At 41.4% G+C, this 19,509-nt stretch overlaps 1 protein-coding gene across 1 annotated transcript in view; it reads left to right on the forward strand.

Moving 5' to 3' along the window:
- The window catches only part of ADAMTS19 (ADAM metallopeptidase with thrombospondin type 1 motif 19), a 269,857-nt gene that overhangs the window by 182,491 nt on the left and 67,857 nt on the right, over window positions 1-19,509 (forward strand). The window contains exon 16 of the mRNA XM_030192330.1: window positions 6,301-6,458. Coding sequence (XP_030048190.1) covers window positions 6,301-6,458 — 158 coding nt within the window. The remainder of the gene's footprint in view (window positions 1-6,300; window positions 6,459-19,509) is intronic.

Here is a 19,509-nt window from a genome sequence, read left to right on the forward strand (position 1 = left end):
CTCATGCTTATGGCTCGAGCTGGAGGGGAGAGTTGTGTAGGGTTCTAAGCCTGGCAATTGACAGTTGGGAGGTAGGTGCGGAGCTGACAGGTCCGGTATAAGAGGTCTCTGATCAGCTGGGGTAAAATTCTATATTGGTGGGGTTGGTAGAGTGTGAAAGTGTTTAAGGTACTTAGAGATGAGTGACTGCATTAGGAGCAAAGTTTAAAAGCCACTTGCTTCCGTTTATTGGCTTTAGAGGGACGACTGATGCTGGGCTTAAGTGGAAGCTTTAACGTTATAGCAGTTTGAAAGCTCACATCGCAGTAAACGTCCGTTAAGCCTCTGTATATGCTAGGGTGGATCATTTTAGGAGGGTTAAAAAATAAATCTATGATTTAAAAGTTTCAGTGGAGACAGGATCACTAAAGGAGTTTGAAACGGAGGTTTAAAAAAAAAACTCTGATGTTGTTAGTGGTGATTCTAAGGGGAAATTGTTTTGCTGGGTCATTTTTTTAAAAAATCTGGGAGCATTGTTGATGGGAGGGAGTAGAACAGGGATAAATAATTATATTTTTCTTTACTTGGGAAAGCTAGTTAGGAAAATAAGTTGAAAAATCATATAGGGAAATAAGTTTAAAATTATAGCAAAAGAGGAATTGATTTGCGGAATTAGACAGGGATAGGGTTTTGCCTTTTTGATTTTCTTCAAAGCATAGAGTAGTAGGTACTCAAGTTCCGGGTTCCTGCTCCCTGGCAGCGTTGAACCAAAGTACTGGCAACATCAAACCAACAAGCGCACCAACGTTAAAGAAAGACCAAAGTTAACACCATACAAGAAAGGTCTACAAAACAGCTAAGTACAAACATCCGAAGTGGTTCAGAGACTCAAAATACTTACCTGAAGGTAGAGGAGTGTGTTCATATTCAAGTGGAGGAGGTTTGATCCTTAAAGAGAAAAATTGAGATAAAGAATCAATTTCTTTAATAAGATTTTATGGTTAAAGTAAATTTTGAGGACTAGCGAACATAAACAATTGTACTACTTATCTGATTTGTTTTGTGGAAGATGTTAATAGATGGGAGTCTATTTATTGAAGGTGTACACATTCTTTGAAAGTTAGAAAAAATGTTGCAGGTTATAAATGCCTACTGTTTGTTCTGAAATGAAAACAAATCATTTGCATTTTACATTTGATATTTTAATACAATTGAACAGCTGTTTTATCAATGAATTTATTACAATTATATATTGAATTTTTAAAGAAACACTTTGCACAATAAATTATTTTAATTTCAAGTCTAGTGTACAATATTGTCATCACTTTGTAAAATTTGAATCACCAAGGGAAATTCATTTACTAACATCTTGAATTGCACACTACACCAAATATAGAATTTCCTTATTTTTCTCTGTATTTCCCCAATTGGTGAGTGTTGAGTGCGGGGCCTTTACACCGTGATTACATACCTTTACCATCTGCTTCAAACCTCACCCATAGGGGATCTACATTCTTATAGTCCAAAAAGGCCTACACTGCACAACTGTGTAGTCACATCGACATCATAATTGCGGGTATCAACCTACATGGTTATCTTACTGCAGCACAGCTGAACTACATCACAAAACTGTATAGTTGCATTGTCATCATAACTGTGGTATCAGCCTACATAAGTACATAAGTATTGCCATACTGGGACAGACCAAAGGTCCATCAAGCCCAGCATCCTGTTTCCAGCAGTGGCCAATCCAGCTCACAAGTACCTGGCAAGATCCCAAAATAGTACAATACATTTTATGCATCTTATGCTAGAAATAAACAGTGGATTTTCCCCGTCCATTTTAATAATGGTCTGTGGACTTTTCCGTTAGGAAGCCATCCAAACCTTTTTAAAACCCCGCTAAGCTAACAGCCTTTACCACATGGCAACGAATTCCAGAGTTTAATTACACATTGAGTGAAGAAAAATTTTCTCTGATTCACTGTAAATTTACTACTTTGAAGCTTCATTGCATGCCCCTAGTCCTAGTATTTTTGTAAAGTGTGAACAAGCGATTCACGTCTACCCGTTCCACTCCACTCATTATTTTATAGACCTCTATCATATCTCCCCTCATCCATCTTTTCTCCAAGCTGAAGAGCCCTAGCCATTTCAGCTTTTCCTCATTTCGTTGGGGAATATCATAGAAGGAAGTCGCTGTGTAGTGGTATATGGGCATTTAATTCTGGTCTAAGGTTTTGTACAGTATACTTAGGGGCAGAAGCTGTTAGATATATCAGGTCAATATTTTCCATCAAAGTACTTGCTTAGTGCATCAGGTTTCTGAAGCAAGCAGATTTTCAAATTTGGTACATGGTCAAGTCATCACCACCTGTTAAACATCTAATAAGGCATATGGCTCTTACCTAATGACATTTGGTCCTGATACACAGGGTACAGAACCTCAGGACAATCAGCTGATATCCCATACTGCTTCCCAGTAGGTTACACAGATGTGCACAGGTAGACGGATTTGCGTAGGAGCTACTGATGCTCGTTATGCAGCTTGCCCAGGAATAGGGAAAAGTGAGGAGATGAAAACTGGGGACTTGTCCATGAAAAGGACAGAATAAACCTGTCCCCACAGGGATGGCAAGGGCAGTGGGTAGTCACGCATGCTTACGCTACCCATGAGAGGAAAAGGCTTCCTTGTTATGTAGATATATACGTGGAAGCTGGCAATTGTAGACTTTGATTACATGTTTTATTTGAATGGGCACACCTATGTGTCTGAAGTGGCCGCAGCTAGGAGTAAGTTTGGCGGGGGTTACCGTGACAAGTAAGGTGTTGCTGTTGCGGTATATTGCGGTGGGTCCTAGCCAGATAGAGTATATAGCAGTATGTCTCAGACCAAAATGAAGGTCAAATGTGAAGTGGTTTTGTCCCATGCTAGCAGTGATATGGATGATGTATAAGGCCAAGGGCTGTTCCCTTCTTGTACGGTGGGGGGCCAGTGCCAGAGTAACACACAACCAGCGGTGCATACCTCAGACTTGGACGGAATCGGGAGGCTGAAGGATTCAAGAAGAGAGTCAATGGTTGAGAAGGGGAAGATGTTTTTTACGGCAGTCTCCTGATCAAAGTAGTGATCTTAGCGCCTAGGCATGTCTGCAGTATATGGTGTTTAGCCCAGCCCAGTGTATTGGCGCCGCCATTTTGTTCCAGGCAGGCCCGAGGCAGGAGGGAGGAAGTGTGGCTCCTGCCCTCTTGCCCTCCAACTTCTGATGGTACCGGGAGGGAGTGTATGTACGGGGGGGGGGGGGGGGGGGGGGGGGGGAACTGTCCGGTCCAATAGACTACCAGGGAAATTTAGATTGAGGGTGGTTTCACCCAGGGAGATGCTGGGGGGAGGTGGGCGCCGGGAAGTAAGGAGTAGGAAGCACAAGCAGGACAGCCTTTGCAGCTGCCTGCTTGTGCTTACCTCCTCTGCGACAGCTCTAGAGCAGCCATAAAATTTGCTCACAAGACGTAGGCGCTCTGGAGCTGTGCATTGCCCAGAATGCTGATTATAATAATAATGAGCTCATTGTAATATATTTGCATGGAGTTCTCGGTGGCTGCTAATGACTCATGTTAGAGCCACTGAAAAACCCCTTTGTGCATACTAGCTAAATAACGTTTGCTTTAGACTGGCTAGAACCAGTCTAAAGCAAATGTTTACAGCACAGTAAGCTTTGTGCATCAGGGCCTCCAAGATCTAAGAATACTCATTGTCTGATATAATTGGACATACTTCTGTAGATAAGCAGGGGCCAAGCCATAAAGGATTTTATAAATCAATGTCATAAGTTTAAATTTGACCCTGGCTTTACAGGGGAGCCAATTTAAATTCAAATATTGAGCCTACAGTGGGCTGCTGCAGACAAAGAAATCTAAATATTCAGCAGCAATATTTGTGAAATGGCCGCCACTGAATATCTGGATAGAGTGATTAGGTGCTGATAGTATCTAGAGAGCAGTGATAACCTCTTTCCAGCCAGATTTAGGATAGCCTTTTTGCTCTCCAAAATTAACCGGTGCTGAAAATTGCCTCTACGCAAATAACTCTGGTCCCCACCCCAGCTCTATCCCCAGACCACTCTGGCAGTATACCGGATAGTGCCAATGCAGGATCCAAGGCAGCACGATTTCACTAGGCAGGTCTTATCAGACAATTCTGATCAATTTCTTTGGGTGACCAGAATTGGATCGATGGAGGGTTCTAGATGTGGTCTACTTATATTTTAGCACAGTTTTGCATTGATGCTTATAAATACGTATGGGCCCTAAAGTGAGTGACTGGGTTAGTAATGGAAGGCACACAACACACACATTGCACAAAAGAAAGTTCCTCCACAAAATCCCAAACGTGCACAAATATTCCAAAAAGATGTTTATTCTTTTCAAAATTCAACACGAATACTATTCAATTAGGAATGGAGGGCAACGGAGCATAGTGGTAAATGGGATCTTACCAATGGTACACAGTAAGGTTCGTTTCTTGGACTGGTTCTTTTTTAAGGTGTTGTAAATGATATTGTGGATGGACTGTCGGGTAACGTTTGTCTCTTTGCAGATGGTTTCAAAATTTGCAGTAGGGCAGATGTCCCTGATGGTGTGGAGAATATGAAGAAGAATAGTGGAGCTTTAAGAATGGTCCAGAGTTTGGCAGCTAAGATTTAATGCTAAATAATGCAGGGTTATACATTTGGGCTGCAAAACCCCGAGGAAGCAGTACAGTTTAAGGGGTGAAATACTTTTATGTACGAAAGAGGAGTGGGACTTGGTTGTGACCATACATGATGATCAAGGTGGCCAAACAGATAGAAAAGGCAACAGCAAATGCCAGAAGTATGCTTTGGTGCATAGGGAGAGGAACAGTCAGCAGGAAAAAATGAGGTGATATAGTGCCTTTGTATAAGTCTCTGGTTAGACCTCATTTAGAGTACTGTGTACAGTTCTGGAGACTGCACCTTAAAAAATATATAAACAGCATAGAGTCAATCCAGAGGGTGGTTACTAAAATGGTCAGTGGTCTTCATCATAAAGTGTATTTATAAATGATTTAGAGATGGGAGTAACTAGCGAGGTAATTAAATTTGCTGATGACACAAAGTTATTCAAAGTCGTTAATTCGCGAGAGGATTGTGAAAAATTATAGAAGGACCTTACGAGACTGGGAGACTGGGCGGCTAAATGGCAGATTATGTTTAATGTGAGCAAGTGTAAAGTGATGCATGTGGGAAAAAAGAACCCGAATTATAGCTACGTCATGCAAGGTTCCACGTTAGGAGTTACGGACCAAGAGAGGGATCTGGGTGTTGTTGTTGATAATACACTGAAACCTTCTGCTCAGTGTGCTGCTGCGGCTAGGAAAGTGAATAGAATATTGGGTATTATTAGGAAAGGTATGGAAAACAGGTGTGAGGATGTTATAATGCCATTGTATAGTTCCATGGTGCGACTGCACCTTGAGTATTGTGTCCAATTCTGGTCGCCGCATCTCAAGAAATATATAGTGGAATTGGAAAAGGTGTAGCGAAGGGCAACGAAAATGATAGCGGGGATGGGACGACTTCCCTATGAAGAAAGACTAAGGAGGCTAGGGCTTTTCAGCTTGGAGAAGAGACGGCTGAGGGGAGACATGATAAAGGTATATAAAATAATGAGTGGAGTGGAACAGGTGGATGTGAAGTATCTGTTCATGCTTTCCAAAAATAGTAGGATGAAACTACAGTGTAGTACATTTAAAACAAATAGGAGAAATTTTTTCTTCAACCAACGCGTAATTAAACTCTGGAATTCGTTGCCAGAGAATGTGGTGAAGGCGGTTAGCTTGGCAGAGTTTTAAAAGGGTTTGGGCGGTTTCCAAAATAATGGTTAGTACACAAAAGGAAAAGGGTGAAATTTTGTCTTAAAATTTACATGTAAATGTATTTGGGCTATGTTGGTAAAACTGACGAATTTTTATCATTGACACAATCACTGTATCACTGAAGATCAAGCTTGTTGATCAAAGTTTTGTGAAAAAGTATATAGAAAAATAAATTATTTCCTAGACTGATCACTGTTGAATACTAAGTTTATTTTTCCCTCCACATTTTCCCCACAAGTCTAATTTAGTTTATGTTCTTTGTGAGTTTCATGCGTGATTACAGGAGACAAAAAGTTGAGAATACAGGCTGCTGCTGTTCGGCTTCATCTTACATGAGTAGCACTGATAGAGACATTGAACTGAATAAAGCGTTATTATTACAACAATGGTATATAATTTCAAGTTTTGTTCTACTCTTGATTCAGCTCTGCGGGATACTGGCAAGCAGTCCATAAATAACAATTGGAAGATAGAACAGCCGGGAGCATTCAGTATGGCTGGAACCACAGTTCATTACATTAGGAGAGGTCTTTGGGAAAAAATCTCTGCCAGAGGTCCGACAACTTCACCCCTACACCTGCTGGTATGATATCATGGGTAACAATGTTTTTTGGGCTTCTACAGAAAGATTAAGTATACCAATTGTTTCCTCTGAAATTTTGTCATTACTCTGTACCAAATTACTAGGGCTGGAGTTCCTCTTCTAATGAAAAACAGCCTTCTGCTGTGTAGTATATAAAAAATATAGAAAAATGTTTCCATGACTAGAAACACAGTTCATATTAAAAGAACCTGTGTAAAAGCATGTACAAAACAATCATGTAATTTGATATCATTTTCATGCACATTAAACCTATGCATGCCGACAGGTAAATCAGATGATCAATTCTGAAAAGAAATTATTGAAAATAAGAAGAAAAACGTTTGTTTTAAGCTAAGTGCAATTTTACAATTCTGATTATTGGATTGAGTTAAGTTGATTGAAGGTTTAAAAATATTAAAAATATGGATCAAATGACGAATACATGCCCACCAGAAGAAAGTGCTTGGCTGACAATTATAGCCAAAATGGTGGTGACATGAGTATCTGATAGATTCTAAATCTAATGACCCTTGAAGATTGCATAAGTATTGTTTAAGATATATGTGGAGTTGGGTAACAAGATGGAATTGCGTATGAGGAACCCCCTCCTTTAAACAGGGCCGCTGAGAGACTGGGCCGGGCCCGGGACAAGGCCGCCCCTGCCCCCCCCCCCCCCAAGGTCACGGCTGCTCCACCCGCCACCGGGCCGGGCCCCTGCACTATATGTAAATCCTTCAAGAAGTAGTGTGTCATGATTTAGGCTCTACACTTTTTCTGATGTTTTGGTGCTACCTCAGTAAGGTCAAAACACAATCTCTCCACTGCAAAACACTATACACAAACTTGTGCAAAAACCCACTCATAACCTTACCAAACCATAACAGCACTAATTCCAAGGACAGGACGAGCTACAACCTTATGCATGGAAAGGCAGCACTATAATTACACCGGGCTCTAAAACACCAGTACACAACCTAATGAAAAATAAAACAAAAAGGGCTGCAAATACTACACACTAGCAGAATACTGTACCTTATCACACATGAAAAACACATGGCAACAGATATGACACAAGGAACTAGAAATAAAAAAAAATATGAAGGCAAAATACTGAACTAGAAACTTACCTGAAGAAGTCAGACTCAGCATGCAGCAATACTAGAAAAATTGAAACTTACATGAAAAACATCACAGATACACATTTCCAAAAGCTGACATAAAAAAATCTGAATAAAATACTTTTTTCTACCTTTGTTGTCTGATCATAGTTTTTATATTCGCTTTGGTCCCAGTGTCTTCTGTTTTATGCAGTGTTTTCTTTCCATTTGATATTTTTTTCTCTCACCATGTCCACCATCCTCCTGTGTCCTTATGCGTCCTGTCTACCATCTGTAGCCCTGTCCCTATCATTCCTCCAGTTTCAGCATCTGCCCTGAAAGTGTTCCGATCCAGCCCTTAAATTCAGCAATTTCCCCTCCATCCATGAGCATTTCTCCTCACTCCCCTCCATCCATGTGCATGTACTTCCTGTCTTCCCTCCCCTCCATCTATGTCCAGCATTTCTCCTCTCTCCCTTCCCCTCCATCTGTGTGCATCTCCTTCCTTTGTCTTTCCTTCCCTTCATCCTTGTCCAACATTTCTTCTCTCTTCCCTGCCCTCCACTCCATCCATGTCCAGCATTTCTCCTCTCTTCCCTCACCTCCATCCATGTGCATCTCCTTCCTGACTTCCCTCTCCTCCATCCACCCATATCTAGTAAATTTCCTCTCTCCCCTGCCACCTCCAATCATCCATCCATGTTCAGCAATTCTTCTCTCTCCCCTGCCCTCCCCTCCTGTCCAGCAATTCTCCTCTCCCCCTGCCCTCCTATTCAGCGATCTCTTCTCTCTCCCCATGCCCCTACCCTCTTATCCAGCGATCTCTTCTCTCCCCCCCTGCCCTCCCCTCTTGTCCAGCAATCTCTTCTCTCTCCCCCTGCCCTGCCTTCCCCTCTTGTCCAGCAATCTCTTCTCTCCCCTCCTGTCCAGCGATATGTTCTTTCTCCCCTGCCCTCCCCTCCCTCCGAGATCTCTCTGAGATCCAAGCCCTCCCTCCCTCAGAGATCCAAGGCCCCCCTCCCTCCTTCTGAGATCTAAGCCCTCCCTCCGAGATCCAGGCCCCCCTCCCTCCCTCTGAGATCCAAGCCCTCCCTCCCTCAGAGATCCAAGGCCCCCCTCCCTCCCTCAGAGATCCAAGGCCCCCCTCCCTCAGAGATCCAAGGCCCTCCCTCCCTCTGAGATCCAAGCCCTCCCTTAGAGATCCAAGGCCCCCCTCCCGCCCTCCCTTCCTCCGAGATCCAAGGTCCCCCTCCCTCCCTCCCTCCGAGAACAAAGCCCCCCCTCCCTCCGTCCGAATGTCAAAAGCGATCTTCTTACCTCGTGGTTACAGCGCGAGCAGCACACAGTGAAAAGCGTGCAGGCTCGCGCTTCCGCCTTCCTTTGTCTGTCTCTCAGCTGAGGTCCTGCCCTTGCAGAAACAGGAAATGAGGGCGGGACCTCAGCTGAGAGACAGACAAAGGAAGGCTGAAGCGCAGCCTGCACGCTTTTCACTGCGTGCTGCTCGCGCCGTAACCACGAGGTCAGGTAAGAACAAGAAGATCGCTTTTGACATGATTCGGATGGAGGGAGGGACGGAAGGCGGGCCCTGGAACTCAGGTGAAAGGGACGGACGATGGGTGGGCCCTGGAACTCGAGAGGGACGATGGGCGGGCCCTGGAACTCAGAGGGGAGGGACGGAGGGGCGGAGCTATGGGCAAGCGGCGCCGGGCCCCCCTGGAGGCCCGGGGACTTTTGTCCCCCCTGTCCCTCCCTCTCGGCGGCCCTGCCTTTAAGGATATTTGTGATACCGTGGAAGTTTGATAGTTCATATAACGGGTATCATGACAACGTTTGAAGGATTTACTGAGGAGCAAGTCTCCCGGATTTTACAGAGACCAGCCTTGTTAGATGATGAGACTGGTGGTACCTCCCAGAGTTCTTGGGCTGATTGCTTGAACCAACATAAAAGATTAATTAGAGCAGAACTGCACGGAAGTACTTTAGTGCAGTACCTTAAGAAAGCCATGATCCCTAGGGGACTAAGGATTATAAAGGAACCAAAAATGTTTACATCAGATAAAGAGTTTGTGGAGAAATGAGTAGCAATTTTAAACAAATGCAGCCGTGACTTGATGGTATTAATAGTGGAGAAGACCGTAACTACAGAGGGAGAAATTAAGGAACAACTAAACACATTGAAACAGCAGCTGAAAGATGCATGTTCGTTGGATGAATATAATAAACAACATGCTGAGTTATCACAGAACATCAATGCATTTAAAGAATCTATTCATCAAGTTAAGATAAAAAAATATAAAGGGACGAGAGAGATTATCACCAGGATAAGGTGTACTCGTGGAAGAATAAATTTCCATCATATGATGAAAGGGGACCAGAGCAAACATTCGAGGGCTCCTCAGGTGATTCTGATGCTAGTAGTGACGATGGAAGAGAAAGAAGAATGGTTTGTATGAATGAAAATGGTTCACATCCGGGTCGCCCTTTAGACCGGGGCCGTGGACGCGGAACGCGGAGAGGTCAACTCAAGAACCGGGGAGGCAGAGGCCCGACGAGCAGAGGAACATATTAAACAAAGATTCTACAATAATAAATATTTCTGGATGCATCTTAACAGAAGATCAAAAAACTGTCCTTAATTTAGGGTTGGGGTTTGTACTGGCAACTGTATACGAACCGTTCAAAACAAGAGTGGCGATTTTCCGGTTCATCAGATTACTACAAATAAAAAAATTCTTTCAGAATCATGCATCAGGCATAGACATACCTGTCTTGAAGTTAAAATCTAAGTGGTGCCCCCAGATTATGGATTCTGGTATTCAAACATACTTGAAGTTGATATTGTCGGATCTTTCAAAGATTGAGAATGATTCTTCTAAAAAATGGATAATTCATAATTTATCAAAAAGTGAATCTCTTGCTTTAAGAGAATTACGTGGAAATTCGGAAATATATATCCACCGAGCTGATAAGGGTGGAGCAGTGACAGTTCAATCTAAAGATCAATATGAAGCAGAAGCTAGACGACAATTGAATGAAACTAAGTTTTAAATACCTCTGGGGGGAGATCCAACGAATGAAATCAGTTTACAGATAATGGAGATTGTAGAACCAGCGCGGATGAGAAAGATGCTGACTAAAAAGGAGGCAGAATTTTTGATTAATAGGACTCCTTCTATACCATACATATACTTTTTACCAAAAGTACATAAAGATCAAGAAAATCCTCCAGGAAGGCCGATTGTGTCTACTATAAACTCAGCCCTTGAACCATTATCAAAATTCGTTGATGTGTTTCTCCAACCTATGGTTAAAGAAATCAGATCTTATATAAAGGATTCCTCGGACATGCTACGCTGCCTGGGGGAAATAGATGGAATATCAAATGAGGCATGGCTGGTTACCCTCGACGTGACCTCACTTTATACTAATATACCACAGGAAGCGGCGCTAGATATTGTTAAAGAAAATTTGGAAAAGCGCCCCCCCCCCCTCACAACGGATTTCTACAACATTTCTGATGGAGCTGGCCTCTATGGTAATTAAAAAGAATTATTTTTTGAATAATGGTATATATTACCTACAACATCATGGAGTGGCGATGGGGGCAACTTTGGCCCCCTCGGTGGCAGTATTATACATGGAAGCTTTTGAAGACAAATTGATATATGTATCATCAAGATTTGCTTCAGTTAGTATGTGGAAAAGATTTCTGGATGATGTTTTTCTGGTCTGGACTGGATTGGAGGCATCGTTAGTTGAATTTGTTAAATGGTGGAATTCTTTAAATCCAAACAGACAATTTACTGCTCATTATGACCAGAAATGTATAGATTTTTTAGATATTCATATTCAAAAATCTGCAGGAAAAATACTATTTATAGAAAGGAAACAGATCGGAATAACTATTTACATTTTAAGAGTTTTCATCCTTTCCATCTACGTAATAATTTACCTATTGGACAATTTCTCAGATTAAGACGTCTATGCTCATCCATGTCTGAATTTAAAATACAAGCAGAGATATTGAGAGCCAGATTTAAAGATCGGGGTTGCCCAGATAAAATACTCAAGAGCTTACTTACGTGCTCGCTTTGCACAGAGAAGCTTACTCCTTCAAGAACGAATGGAACAAGAGAATGAAGAAGAAAAATTGATTTGTGTGCTTCCGTTCTCCTCTCTGGCTAAATTTATTGTTCATTCTATTATGACAAACTGGCATATTTTGCAATTAGATGGGATGTTCCCAGAAAAACCTTTAATAGCGTTTTCTAGAACTAAGAATATAGGAGAACTACTATCAAAAAAGAAGAAGCGGATATTGAGGGAGGAAGATGAAACTCCACAACATAAATGTTGTGGACGATGTCAGTGGTGTACCCAAACCATGTCTGGAGTAAGTTGGACAGATCCACAAACAAGAAAAATTGTGAATTCATATACCTCAACTAACTGTACGACAATGATGGTAGTTTATGTGATCATGTGTCCTTGTGACAAGGTATATGTTGGTAGGAGCAAACGATCTGTAAAAATCCGTTTAAACGAGCATAAATCTCGTATTTTGACTGGTAAAATAGAAGCTCCACTTGTCCAACATTGGATAGAGCACAAACACGAAATTTCAGACAATAAATGGAGAGTGATAGACCATATAAGAGTAGGGTGGGAGGGTGGCAATATAGAAAGAATTTTAAATTATAAAGAACAATCGTGGATTTTCTCTTTAAATTCAGTAAGCCCTAATGGGTTAAATCAGGAGATCGAGTGGATGTCAGTAATTTAAAAAATAAGGGGAGGTGGTACGTTGTAAAATAACAGCTGTTGAATAATTGACGTAAATTTAAATATATGAGGGTTAAACGCTGCGACCATTTTGAAAAACTGAGAGAGCGATGGATATGTTTCCAGCTTTGATTGAGATAATGAAAGATCTGGGATTTATCGATAATTAAAGGATTTTAGAGATTGAGAAATATTAAGATGTGTTCTGTTTCATCCTTAGGAGACGTAACCTTGATACAGCACTATGTGCGAAACATGAGTTCATATCAAGGACTAGATGTGTCCGAGATGATCAATTGTTCTGAAAAGAAATTATTGAAAATAAGAAGAAAAAAGTTTGTTTTAAGCTAAGTGCAATTTTGCAATTCTGATTATTGGATTGAGTTAAGTTGATTGAAGGTTTAAAAATATTAAAAATATGGATCGAATGACGAATACATGCCCACCAGAAGAAAGTGCTTGGCTCACAATTATAGCCAAAATGGTGGTGACATGAGTATCTGATAGATTCTAAATCTAATGACCCTTGAAGATTGCATAAGTATTGTTTAAGATATATGTGGAGTTGGGTAACAAGAAGGAATTGCGTATGAGGAACCCCCTCCTTTATGGATATTTGTGATACCGTGGAAGTTAGATTTTGGAAATGCACATCTTTTATATCTTGCATTTCAGATTCTATTTTTTTCTGCTGTATGCAGGGTCTGATTTCTTGACGTTCCAGTTAAGTATTTTGCCTTCAACTCTCTATTACTGTAGTAAATTTAAAACTAATCAGAGAAAATGTTTCTTCACTCAACGTGTGATTAAACTCTGGAATTCGTTTCCAGAGAATGTGGTAAAAGCAATTAGCTTAGTGGGGTTTAAAAAAGGTTTGGATAGCTTTCTAAAAGAGAAGTCCATAAGCTATAATTAAAATGGACTTGGGAAAATCCACTGCTTATTTCTGGGATAAGCAGCATAAAATGTATTGTACCGTTTTGGGATCTTGCCAGGTACTTGTGACCTGGATTGGCTACTGTTGGAAACAGGGATACTGGGCTTGATGGACCATCGGTCTGTCCCAGTATGGCAACACTTATATACTTACGTACATTTTTTTTTTTTTTTTTTTATTTGTATGTTTATTCATTTACATATCATTAAACAAGAATAAATACTTGTCAAGAAATAACTATGCTGTTCATTCTCAAACAAAAAGAAATTAATTATTTTAACACAAGTACCTACAGCAAGTTAATTAAAGTCCACATTACAGAGATTCAAAATTTACGATAGGAATAAAGGAAACACAATTTAAGGGAAATCACATTAGATCGGTTACTCATAAAAGATACCCTTTTTTTTTATTTCTAAACCTAGTACTAAGATCTAATTATTCCCCTGCCCTTTTGCGACCAGAAAAGATGATAGCTGGGAAGGGTCATAGAATACATACTTATTAGATTCATACTTTATTAGGCATTTGCAGGGGTACTTTAAAAAGAATGTTGCCCCTATCTGAAGTACAGCAGGTCTCATAAGTAAAAATCTCTGACGGCGTTTTTGAGTTTCCTTAGTGACATCTGGGAAGAGTTGGACCTTCAAACCAAGAAATGTTTTATCTTTGTTTTGGAAGAAAAGCCTCATCAACCAGTTTTTATCCGGTGATAAGGCTACAGTGGCAATTAAAGTAGCAGGGCTTACCAATTCAGTATCTGAGGATTCTAGAATCCTCGAGATATCTAGGACATTTGTTTGAGATACTTGGTTTTTTGGGGGCAAATAATATGTTTGTGTAAATGGAGGAACCATTTCTTTAGAAACACCTAGAATCTCTATAATATATTTCCTAAGCATTTCTCTTGGTAAGACCCCCATACTTTTAGGAAAATTTAAAAAACGGATATTATTATTCCTAGTTACATTCTCCAGAAATTCAGTTCGCCTCCTTAGAGTACATAAATCTTTTATCATGGTCTCTTGGTGTACCTGTACAATTTTCAAATCTTTCTCCATTTCTGTTTGTCGGGTAACCATAGTCTCTGCCCTAGTTTCAACTACTTGAACCCTTTGGTCAAGATTAACAATGTCCTGTGAAACTTGTTTCATTTGTGGGCTTAAGGATTTCCCAAGGTCCACAATTAATGTCCAAAGAGATTCCATTGTAATTTCAGTGGGTCTTTGAATAAAAGGAAATTGTACCTCTGCAACTTCTGTGGATTGTTGCTTTCTATTTTCACTTCCAGCTTCCATCAAATCCTGGTAACTAGATGTTATTTCTAGCCCTCCGGAGGCGCCTTGTTCTTCTAGGCTTGCATTCTCCGCTTGATGATTTCCCTCCTCGGTCCGTTGGACTGCTTCACTCGTCGGTGGCGTCCCTGCAAAAACCGGCGTTGACGTACTCACTCCCGAGGGTTGCGTGGGAGGTGGTCTAGCGTCGGGGCTGAGCGAAAGCTCCAACCCAGAAGTCTCCGGAGTGTTTCCCTCTCCACCCGATAGACTCAGCGGGTCCGCTCTCGACGTCCTCGGCATCTGGGCTCTTAGGAGGTGAGCGGTCATGGTAGATTGTATTAATTGAGGATTTTGCCGTGGCGGGGCAGCTGAGGAGGACACGCGGCCCCTTCTCTTCGGCATCTTCTCCAAGAGCTGCTGAGCGTCCGATCTAATCGGCAGCCATTTTGAATCCCTAAAAAAGGATACTTACGTACATTTTTGATCTGTGGTCCCTTGTTTCATATTTGTTGAGGGTCTGTCTATGTTTTGTGTGATTTTTGCACAAGTTTGTGCATACTGTTTTGCAGTAGAGGGTTTATGTGTTGGCCTTATTGAAGGCAAACCAGAGTACTATCCTATAGAGAATAATGATGAGAAGACTTATCTCAAAGAATATAAACAAAATATAAGAAAAAATAATAATAAAATATTTATAAGTGAAGGAGAGCTTCTCAGAGTGTTAACTCACCCAAGCGAAGCAATGCTGAAAGGCAAATTTTGCTTCTAAGGGTGGACAAGTTTCTCGATCATTGAACGTCTCCAAAAGAAAAGTTTTTGAATATAACATCAGCAAACCAAAACTAGTGCTCTCAAATTTGTTTATGATAAACCCTTAACTTAAAGGAAATGTTTAAATTATAAATTGTAAACTTCAAGGTCTATCCTTTCACCTTTTCAGTAACTTCATACGCACTACTCACTTATCTCTACTTGCATATATCACCAGCCCTAGGAATATATGTGCTACACTAGCCTCTCTATTGGTCTGTTAATCATAGGAGCCTGAAACCACCCTTAAATCTTATTTGTTTTAAACATTATCAGGGCTATTTATTAATGTTTGTATCAAATATCTACCTACTTGTGTGCATGCGCGCTTATGCACATGTGCATTGCTCGAATCTTATCACATGTAGATATAAATATAAACCTTAGTCTTATCTCTCTATATAGGCGACTGTCCTTAAAGTTTTATCCCATGTATATACTCTAGTATAATTTCACAATATATACTCCCAAACTGTGATATTTGCACTCTAAATGTACTAAACATTCTGAATAAACATTACATTGTATTACATTACTTAACTAAGTAATGGAAAAAGGTGCACTTAATATCGCCGGGTGTGTGCACCGCACCCTGCGAATACAAACATCTCTCAGCATCCCATTAGAATAGGGGCGCTTATCTTTCTTTTTTTTGTGAATCTTTATAATATAACATTTTGAGTTCCTGAGGAAGATCATTCGAAACCCTGGAGAGTAGAACTCGTTATGATTCTGGCAAAAAAAGCTTGGACATTGAGAAATGCTGAGACGCTGCGAGATGTTTGTATACGCAGGGTGCGGTGCACACATCCAGCGGTATTAAGTGCGCCTTTTTCCATTACTTAGTTTTCTGATGAATCTCTCCAAAGACCTCTCTCCCTTTCTGTGTTACATAGTCTTGAATAGAGCAATTAGCTGTGGTAGGCTTCTCCGTAGGGCAAGCTGACTACTTCTGGCCATGCTGTTTTCATAAACAGTTGGAGCTTTTTCAGTGCCTGTTTGACTTTACTCAGAACTCTTCCTGTGCCTCACAGTAAGCTTAGGGGACAGTGGTAAGCTTGTTTTGGGCCACAGGGGTTTAAAGCTCAAGATAGCTGAGTCTTCTAGATCTATAGGTTCCCAGGTGGTCTAGCAGCCCTTTTCTCTCAGGTGATTTCCTGCATAAATACACAAGGACTGTCTCTCCAAGGCATACCTATAGATGTTTCCAGTTTCATTGCTGTGTATCGGTGTCTGACACCATCAGGCCCCACCTTGGACTAACCTGGGGCCACTATTAAGGGTTGGACAAGAGTATTTATTTATTTTATTTTTATTACATTTGTACCCCACGCTTTCCCACTCATGGCAGGCTCAATGCGGTGGGCAATGGAGGGTTAAGTGACTTGCCCAGAGTCACAAGGAGCTGCCTGTGCCGGGAATCGAACTCAATTCCTCTGTTCCCCAGGACCAAAGTCCACTACCCTAACCACTAGGCCACTCCTCCACTCCTGAGTAGTGAACTCAGGTCTCTGGCTACAAATCCACACAGGATAATTTGGCAGAACAGTGGTTCAGCAGGTGTCAAATCCCTCCACTGTTTCCTGAAGGTCACTTTAGTCTTAGTTTTAGAAGCATAAGGGAGCCCTCTTGACTTTTAAGAGATGCATGCTTTTGCAGTCTTAGACTCAGGATTCAAGCCCTCTCCCAGCATCCAGTTCACTTGTTGCTAGTTCTTGCTCCTACAGGTTCCTTTGACAGACTCCAGGCTCCAGGCCAAGAGGCCTGTGGGTTGTTTCTTGGGTTCAGACTAATTTCTGTGTCTCCTAGTTGAGTCTCAGATAAAACGTCCCAGTCATCAGCAAGTGGGTTACTGCAGAAAGACCAGCAGCTGAATTTTCAACTGAAAGAAAATGCATGGCTCCATCTGTAAGATGGGGGGTCAAGCTTGGCTCCAAAGACGTCTACAATAATTCCTAGGTCAGTTGCACATGACAGAGTCTCCATAATTGACTTGGGGGTTGCATTCTTTGTGGTGTCCAGTACCTTTGTGGTCTTAAACTCCTTGGCCTTGGCATTGAGATGGCCCTTTCTAGGTCTCTAGTTTCTCAGCAGGGTCTGCTTCCTCAGTAAGATGGGGTTAAGTTCAATTCTGTGGTCTAGTCGGCACCCAGTCATAATAGCCCTGACAAAAAAAGCCCCGACAAAACAGCCTTGTAACAAAATAACCCTTGACATTTCACACCCTAACAAAATGGCCCCTCCCACAAAACAACCCTTGACAAAATAGCCCCCTTAACAAAACAGCACCCTAAGAAAAAATAACACATTACAAAAAATATAATAAACTACAACTGAAATCTTCACTGATAAAGACTCCTATGGTTAGGGTGGTGGACTTTGGTCCTGGGGAGCTGAGGAACTGAGTTCGATTCCCACTTCAGGCACAGGCAGCTCCTTGTGACTCTGGGCAAGTCACTTAACCCTCCATTGCCCCATGTAAGCCGCATTGAGCCTGCCGTGAGTGGCAAAGTGCGGGGTACAAATGTAACAAAACAAACAAAACAATTGCAAAAAGCATATATATTATTATTATTTATTGCACTTGTATCCCACATTTTCCCACCGGTTTGCAGGCTCAATGTGGCTTACAAAGACTTGTTATGGCATCTCCGTATCCAGGTTAGAGAAAACAATTTGTGTTACAAAGAAGTCAGGAAAAACAAGTGGTTTGGTCAAGCAGTAAAAGATACATTCTGAGTAGAGTCGGGTAGGTGATGTGTTATAGTTAGTTAAGGGATCTCGTGGTAGGCTTTTGTTAAAGAGGTAGGTCTTTAGGGATTTGCGGAAATTAGTTAGATCGTTGATCGTTCTCAGGTGAATTGGAAGTGAGTTCCAGAATTGTGTGCTCAAGTAGGAAAAGCTGGTCGCATGTGTTGCTTTGAATTTTAGACCTTTACAACTGGGGTAGTGTAGGTTAAGAAAGGTGCGGGAAGATCTCTTAGCTACATACTGGTATTCATGATCTGTTCTGCTAATTAAAGAAACTATTCTTCCATCAACATGCTAATCAAAAAAATAAAATCAATATTGTCATCATTTTCATAGCCTTACCAACCTTATCCTGTTTGGCAAGGTAAGATTATTAAGAAAAAAATGCAGTCCCATATTCTGGGCAGCCTGATCAGGCCCTTTTGTCAGGAGGCTAACTTGTCAAAGGTTATGTTGTGGGCAGACCATTTTGACAGTGGCTGTTATGTCGAGAGCTTTTTTTGCCTGGAGCTTTTTTGTCGGGGATATTTTGTCGGGGCTATTTTGACCAGGTACCAGTCTGGTTGAGTCTTGCAGTTTGTTGAGGGCACTGGACCTTTCAAGTGGTTGTTTCAGTTAATAGATTTCTAGCAGTAAAGATTTACATGGATCCAGGCCTGGGTTTCCTCCTAGATGTATATCTCTTCATTGGTTGCTGGGGGTAGTTGAGGGGAGAGCTCTAGAACCCCTCCTTGACATTGTTCTAGTCCTTCATAGGGTTCTACCTTGTTCCATTCTTCCACAGTGAGCCCTAAGCTCCCCTTGATAGGTGAAATTTGCAGCCTTTACATTCTTCTTAAGGTAGTTTTCTGGGCATCGGTTTGCTCAGCCCAGAGTCCTCCTCCGTCTCTGAACAATTTCAGTAGCATTGTCCTCAAGCCTGTTCCTCTTGCCCTAGTTAGGTAAGGGTTTTTTCAGTAATTAGATGATCTCATTGAGATTTCTAGCTGTGTGGGTGCATGTGCATATGTCTGTTTTCTGGTCATTTATGCATGTTCTTTGTGCCTAAATATTGGTGCCCTGTTTATAGAATTACCCCCTTAATGTTGGTGGTGAATGAATGGAACATCCTTCCAGTGGAGGTGGTAGAGATGATGGCAGTATCTAACTTCAAGAAAGCATGGCACAAGCACAGAAGCATTCTGAGAGAAAGGAAAGTATTGTAGAGCTTAGTGGATTGGCAGACTGGATAAGTCATATGATCTTTATCTGCTGTTGTTTTCTATGGTTTTGTGTTGCTCTAGCATGCCAGGTAACAGTTATAAATACTGACATTTACCATTTTTAAAGCAGACATGTGTTTTGATTATAAAATATGGACTACACTTAAGGTCTGCCCAGAACATGCCCTGATTGAT

The sequence above is a fragment of the Microcaecilia unicolor genome, chromosome 2, assembly GCF_901765095.1.
Source record: "Microcaecilia unicolor chromosome 2, aMicUni1.1, whole genome shotgun sequence".
Taxonomy (NCBI): Eukaryota; Metazoa; Chordata; class Amphibia; order Gymnophiona; family Siphonopidae; genus Microcaecilia; species Microcaecilia unicolor.